Consider the following 7981-nt stretch of genomic DNA (forward strand, 5'->3'; position numbering starts at 1 on the left):
GTGGGACAAGGAGTTAAAGTGCAGCACTATGACGCCCTCCTCAGCCTCGGCAGCCACTGCAGCATCAGTTCAATTCCCACACCACACAGCAGACCTCTCCTATCTCACCCACTGCTCCCCTCAGCAGTGTATTTCAGTCAGTTTGCCTGTACTGTTCCCCACTCTATTTCTGGTGAATCCACCCATACCTCTAGCCCGTACCTCAGTTCTTATACGCAAAAATAAATAATTCTTAATGAGTAAATAAAATTTAAAAATGCTAAATGATTCTGATAAAGTACACAGGTAAGTCTCACCCACAGTCAGACAAATTTGCAACACATGCACCGCTCCTTCTTGTTTCAGAAAGTTCATAAAACGAAATAAAAGATCTTGTTGCTCCCTGATTTGCTTCAATTCTAATTTCAGCACCTAATTACAAGATAGGAGAAGAGTAAATTAACACTGTAAAAATATGTAACAAAATTGTTTATATCAAAAGTAATATAAGCTGTTGCTGAAATACTTACAGATGGCTTTTTATTTCTGGGTTCTGCAAATTTTTGTAAGAATGGAACCAAAGGGGAAGGTGGTTCAGTTGCTTTTTCAGGCTTTGAAGAAACAGATTTAATTCAATAAAAGTTTAATTTTATTTGACATACAGGAATCAAATTTCAATGTAATCTGAAGTGTTTTCTAATACGTTCAATACTCACTGGACTTTTATCCATGAAGATGAGAAGTAAATGATTCACAGTATCCTAATGGAAAATAACAAATTCTGGTCACAATAACTTCATTACTGTATTCTGTTTAGAATTCTCAAAGCTTTTTATCATATCAAAAAAAGTTTCTGGAAAAATGAAAAAAAAGGAGCGACAGTAAAGCATCTTTATGTATGTAATAGAAAGGGATTTTTAAAAAAATCCACAATGAAGGGTCTTATCTTTAGTGAAAATGACAAAGTAAAAGTTAACACAACTTTGGCATTTAAAATGTTTATAAATTAATCCCTTTCTTTAAAATTTTACTAGCTCAAAAGTAAAAGCTACTCAAGTATCCATCAGTGGATGGATGGGTAAGAAACATATAGTATATACCTACAGTGGAAGATTATTCAGCCTTGAAGAAGAAATCCCAACATATGTTACAATACTGATGAACCTTGAAAACACATATCTTTGGCCCTTCCCTGGTGGCACAATGGGTTAAGTACAGCACTATGAAGCTATCTGCAGCTACTGCAGCACAACATCAATCCCAGCCAAGGAGGTAATCCACATGGCCCAGCAGACCTCTCCTGTCTTGCCTGCTGCCCCCTTCAGCACTGTACTTTTCAGCCTGCTTGTTAGACTCCCTGCTCTGTCTCTGGTGAATCTGCTTATGCCCCCTGCAAACTTTGTCCTATACCCCAGTTCTGAATGCATAAATAAATAAATCATAAAATAAAAACTTGAATCCCTGGAGGTTACCAAGTATTATGAGGAAGGAGAAATGGAAAATTATTGTTTTATAGGAATCTAGTTTCTGTTTTGTAAGATGAAAGTTCTGGAAATGGGTAGTGGTAACTAGTGTACAATATGAATGTATTTATACTACTGAATTGTACATGTAAAACAATTTTAAGAAGGCAAATTTTATTTCATTATTTTTTTAAAGATTTATTTATAATCTTATTTATAATCATACAGAACTGGGGTACAGGCCAGAAGTGCAGGGGCGGTGAGAGGATTCACCAGAGACAGAGTGGGGAGCAGATCACACAGATCGACAAAGCACACTGCTGAGAGGAGCAGTAGGTGGACCAGGAGAGGTCTACCACGCCATGTGGTCACCTCCTGGGCAGGCGGGGTTCGAACTCATGCTGAAGTGGCTTTAGCTTCCTAGTGCTGTGCTCTAAGCCGTTGTGCCACCAGGGAGGGCCCAGAAAATTTTATTTTTAAGAGGGTGTATTTCACATGTATTTTACCAAAGTTAAATACAAAGACGGTTTTTTAATCTTACCGGATCTGCCAGGAAATCCAAAGAAGGAAGGAACACTGAACCAGAGAGGATTTCTCTTAAAAGTAAGGTCAGGGATCTGAAAAAGAAACAACTGTGAATACTTAATGATTTACATCAGTTCTTAGCTGGGGCTTGTTAAAATGCAGACCATAATTCACTAGGTCTAGGGTGTACCCTGAGATTCTCTACTTCTAACAAACCCCTTCCTGATGCTAATGTTTCTGGTTCACAGACCACACAGTGAGTCCATAATTGACTAAAACAGACATTATTTAAGAAAGAAAAAATATTTCCTTAGCAAGAGAGACTTGGGAGAAATGCTAGAACATACTCCCTGCCTTAAAATACTAAACATATTTTTAAATTAATTAAAACTAAAATGTTTAGTAGTATAATTATCTTAGTAAATATAATTAAAATATATAAAATAAAATGTAAACAGCTATAAAAATTAAAATGTCAAATAAAGTAATATTTAAAGTATATCACTAAAAACAAGTCATGATTTCTCTGCTGAGTTGTACAAGTAAGAGTAATGGGTCACCTTAAGGAATAAGCTAAGCATGCCACTGCCAACACAAGGGAGGAAAGACTAGAAGTACTCTTCTAATTATTTTTTCCAGCTGAATAGTTTAAAAGTCAAACTTGTCTTGTAGTTGGTTTAAAGTGTTTCTGCCAACGAGTAATAACATGTAATTCTTAAAAGGTGAATGGTAAGGAAGTAACAAGTACAATGATCTCAAATAAGAAAAAAAATTTTTTTTGGATGACATCACCAACATGTCCTAGAAGAATCACAGATTAAATTCTGGAATTAAGTTCTCTCTTGGATATAGTAAATAAGGGAGAAATTGCAGCAAACTCCAGCCCAGAGTGAGACATTATGAACAGGATTGGCAACCCAAGGGAAGCAGGAGGAAGGTGAGAGCAACAGAAAAAGAAAGAGTGGGAGATATTGACCAGGATCCATTCCCCCTACCCCCTTCTACAAACCCGGAACACCTTGACCAAGAAAAGGAGGAGAAAAAAACCTGAAAACAACTGGGAAAGCTGAAACATCTGAAAATCCCAGAGGGAGGAACAAAGGTCAGCAGGTTGATTTGCATGAAGAGGAGTGGGACTAATACAGATGCACAGGGTTGAGACCTGTGGGAAGGGGAAGACTCAGCCTTCTTGCCACCACTGGGGGAGGGGCAGGGGCCTGACAAGTCAGAGGCAGAACGGCAGTGCTGCTGCTTTGAATAGCAATTCTCTGATAGTGGAAGACAGGTAGGGAGTGGCAGCAAATGTACAATACCAGCCACTAACCTTGGCCAGGCGTGTCTCTGCTGCTGAAACAGGCAGGACTCTGTCATGAATGGGGCACCAGGATCTTGGATGCCAGGCAAGGTATGACAGCCTGTGCTCAACTCCTGGCCATTAGCTCAAATTGCAACAGGGCATGACCACGGATGCTGAAACGGGCAGGACTCTGCTGTAAACAGGGAGCCCTGCGCTTTCACTCCCCAGAACCTTGGATGATGGTGGGGTGTGACAGCCTGCATTCAGCTCCCAGCCATTAGCTGGAAAAGCTGCAGGGTCACCCTGCAGTAATGGGTAGCACAGAGTAAATGGCCATAACTAGAAGTTGGGCAGTGGCACAGCTGCCACTACTAGCACATAGTACTTATCCAAACTGGAAACCAGGCCAGGGGTGGGGCCACTGCCAACAGGAGCACAAAGCCCCCCTAATGAAATCAGGTAACAGAGGGACTACCAACAACAATGTATATCCCCCAATCACAATCACAAGCTAGGAATCTCACCAATCCCCCTTTGAACAGTGGAAATACAGAGGGAAGGAATCACCAGATACAGATACTCAAACCCACCACCATACTCACAACACCATCACCCTTGTAGAAGATTGTTGCATTAATCCGTGACCTGGTCTGAATACCAATCCTCTGTCACCCCAGAAGAAGCACCCAGAAGAAATGCCGGCCAGTACTAGCAACACAATGTCTCAACACATAAAAAGCATTAGGAAACAAATGACAGGGAGAACAAAAATTACAAATACCCAAGCAAGCCCATGGGAAAATTTCACCACAAAAAGATCAGTCACCAGAAATCAACAAAGGTATAGAAGAACTGCTCAGCCTATCATACAGAGATTTTAGAATCATCATGATGAACAAACAAAAAAAAGAAAAAAAAAAAAAAAAAATGAGACAAATAATCAATGAATTGAAGAATGAAAATGAATATCTTAAAAAAAGAAATAAAAGGAATGTTGGAGATTAAAAGACTACCAGAGGAAATAAGAAATTCTGAGAAAAGTGGTAAAAATAAAATAGATGAAATTGAAGAATGAATCAGAACCCTTGAAGACACAGAAATAAAGAGAATCAAAACAGAAAGAGAAGTTAAAAGGAAAAGGAATGAAGAAACACTCTGAGAGCTATCTGAAACCATGAGGGAAGGAAGTATTAGAGTTGCAGGTCTCCCAGAAGGTGAGGAGAAAGGCCAAGGAATGGAGAAAATATTAACAGAGATAATTGAAGAGAACTCCCCTAATACAAAGGAGATGAAAATAGACATACAAGAAGCAAGAAGGACACCAGATTACCATGATGAAAGGAGAAATATACATAATAGTAAGGCTTCCAAGAATCCAAGACAAGGAGAAAATGAGATTGACAAGAGAGATTTAACAATAACCTACAAAGGAGCTGACATCAGACTTCTCCAAAGAAACACTATGAGCAAGAAGAGAGGAGAGGGACATATTCAAACTCTAAGACACCAAATGCCAACCCAGAATACTTTATCCTGTCAAGCTCTTCTTCCTCTATGAAGAAAAAATAAGGGCATTCTCAGACAAACAGAAACTCCACAATTTTATCACGACAAAACCCCCACTACAAAAAATACTATAAAAAAATCCTTAAGCAATGCTAACAGAGGGATGAACAAGAACAGATCAAAACAAGGGGGGAAAAGCATGGAAGGTCAAAACAAAATGATAAATACAGGTGCCAATGTATCAATATTAACTCTAAATCTAAATGGTTTAACGTCATCAATAAAAAGAGTTGCAGGCTAGATTAAAGAACAGAACCCAACCTTCTGCTGTCTCCAGGAAACACATCCAGGAAACTACAAAGGATAAAAGTAGATTGAAAGTAAAAGGACAGGAAGCAATGCAACAAGCATTGTTAAAAAAGAGGTTAGGAACAGCAACTCTTAAATCTGATAAAACAGACTTCAAACTAAAAAAGGATAAAAGAGACATAGATGGCCACTACATTATGATTAAGGGGACAATACATCAAGAAGACATGATGCTCATCAACATACCAAATGAAGGAGCACCAAAATATATCAGGAAACTACTGTCATCTATGAAAACATATATTAGAGAAAATAAACACGTAGTAAGAGATTCAACACACCACTCTCAACAATGGGCAGATCAACAAGACAAAAAATAAGCAAGGACACTAAAGCTCTAAACAAGGAGCTAGATCTCATGGGTCTAACAGACACCTACAGAACACTGCACCCCATAAAATCTGAGTACACATTTTTTTTCGAATCCACATAGATCATTCTCAAGGATTGCCCACATACGGCACATAAGACAAATATCAATAGAAACACTAAGATAAAAATCATACCAACTATCTTCTCTGTCCATGAAGGAATCAAACTAGAAATCAAGCATGTGAAGAAGGCAAGAAGCCCACCTACCACATGGAGACTGAAACCCACACTACTAGAGGACGATTGGATCAATGAGGAGATCAAGGAAGAAATTTTAAAATACATTGAGAAGAATAACAATGACGACACAACTCTCCAAAACCTGTGGAATACCTTAAAAGAAGTTATAAGAGGAAAATATGTATATAACAACAGGCTCACATAAAGAAATAAGAAACAACTCAAAGAAATAACCTAACCTCCAACCTTAAAAAACTGGAAAAAGAACAACAAAATAACCCAAAAGCCAGTAGAAGACAGGAAATAATAAAAGTCAAAGCAGAAATAAATGAAATGGAAGTCAAGAAAACAATCCAAAAAATCAATGAAACTAAAAGTAAGTTCTTTGAAAAATAAACAAGATAGACAAACCCCTAGCCAAGCTCACAAAGGAAAAACAGGAAGAAAGCACAAATAAATAGGATCATAAATGAATGTAATCACAACAGATACAGCAGAAATAGAATAATCAGAGAATACTATGAGCAGCTATTTGCAAACAAGTTCAACAATTTAGAAGAGATGGACAAATTCCTACAACTCTACAATCATCCAAAGCTAGATAAAGAAGAAACAGAACTACTAAACAGACCAATTACAAGCAGTGAAACTGAAGAATAAAATCCCCCACAAGAATAAAATCCCAGGCCCAGATGGATTTACAAATGAATCCTACCAAACATTCAGAAATGAACTAGTGCCTGTTCTGCACAAACTCATTCAAAAAATCGAGAAAGACGGAAAACTATCAAATACTTTCTACAAAGCCAACATCATACTAATACCAAGACCTAACAAAGACAACAGAGAAAAAGAAAACTTCAGACCAATGTCCCTAATGAACACTGATGCAAAAATCCTCAATAAAATCTTAGCAAACATATTCCAACAATGCATTATAAGAATAATACACCACAACCAAGTTTGTTTTATTCCAGAAGCACAAGGCTAGTTCAACTGTTGAAAATCAATAAATGTAATTCATCACATCAACTGACAGAAAAATAAAAACCATATAGTCATATTAATACAGAGAAGGCATTCAACAAAGTTCAATACCCATTTTTGTTTAAGACCCTCAAAATCCTTGGAATAGAGGAAACATACCTCAACATCATAAGTCATATATGACAAACTCACAGCCAATGTTATCCTCAATGGAGAAAAGCTGAAAGCCTTTTCTTTAAGATCAGGAACAAGACAACGATGTGCACTATCACCATTGCTCTTCAACATAATACTGGAAGTCATAGCCAGAGCAATAAGACTGGGAAAAGACATACATGGAATCCAAACAGGGAAAGAAGTAGTAAACCTATCTTTATTTGCACACAATATGATAATTTACATGGATACCCTCAAAATTCCATAGAAAAACTAATCAAGACAATCAACCAGTTTAGTAAGGTAATAGGATATTAAGTCAACACACGAAAGTCAGTAGCCTTCCTATACAACAATCAATCAGAAGACATGGAAACAAACAAACAAAAATCCCCTTTACAATTGAATTTTAAAAAAAAATCAAATACTTGGGAATAAACCAAACAAAAGAGGTAAAAGACCTATACAAAGAAAATTATAAAACACTGATAAAAGAAATACAAAAGACACAAAGAAATGGAAAGACATCCCCTGCTCATGGAATGGAAGAATTAACATCATTAAAATGCCATTCTACCAAAAGTGATATACAGAGTTAATGTTATTACAATAAAAAGCTCAGTAACATTCTTCAAAGAAATAGAACAAATACTGATGAGATTTATATGGAACCACAAAAAACCTCGAATAGCCAAAACTCTCCTGACTAAAACAAAAGAGAACAGAGGCATCATACTCCCAGACTTCAAGCTATACTACAAAGCCTTAATAATCAAAACTGCATGGTACTGGAACAAAAATACAGACATACAGACCAGTGGATTTGAATAGAAAATCCAGATATAAACCTACAGGTTTATGGACAGCTAATTTTTGACAAAGGAGCAAAGAATAAGCAATGGAACAAAGAATGTTTGTTCAACAAATGGTGCTGGGAAAACTGGGCTGCAACATGCAAAAAAAATGAAGCTAAAGGGCCCTCCCTAGTGGTGCAGCAGGTTAAAGCACAGCACTAAGGGGCTAAGGCCACTTCAGCATGAGTTCAATCCCCAGCCCTGAAGGTGATCCACATGGCGCAGCAGACCTCTCCCAACCCGTCCGCTGCTCCCCTCAGCAGTGTACTTCATCAGTCAGCCTGTTCTGCTCC

General features: G+C 37.7%; 1 protein-coding gene across 1 annotated transcript in view; it reads right to left on the reverse strand.

Annotated features, from left to right (window-relative positions):
• Positions 1–7981, reverse strand: part of SNX14 (sorting nexin 14) — a 66142-nt gene that overhangs the window by 27876 nt on the left and 30285 nt on the right. Inside the window, exons 8-12 of the mRNA XM_004674060.2 lie at positions 4762–4816; positions 1984–2059; positions 696–740; positions 510–590; positions 297–411 (exon numbers count right to left, since the gene is read on the reverse strand). Of these exons, the coding sequence (XP_004674117.1) occupies positions 297–411; positions 510–590; positions 696–740; positions 1984–2059; positions 4762–4816 (372 nt within the window). The remainder of the gene's footprint in view (positions 1–296; positions 412–509; positions 591–695; positions 741–1983; positions 2060–4761; positions 4817–7981) is intronic.

The sequence above is a fragment of the Condylura cristata genome, unplaced genomic scaffold (genome assembly GCF_000260355.1).
Source record: "Condylura cristata isolate star-nosed mole 26May11 unplaced genomic scaffold, ConCri1.0 scaffold00001, whole genome shotgun sequence".
Classification (NCBI taxonomy): domain Eukaryota; kingdom Metazoa; phylum Chordata; class Mammalia; order Eulipotyphla; family Talpidae; genus Condylura; species Condylura cristata.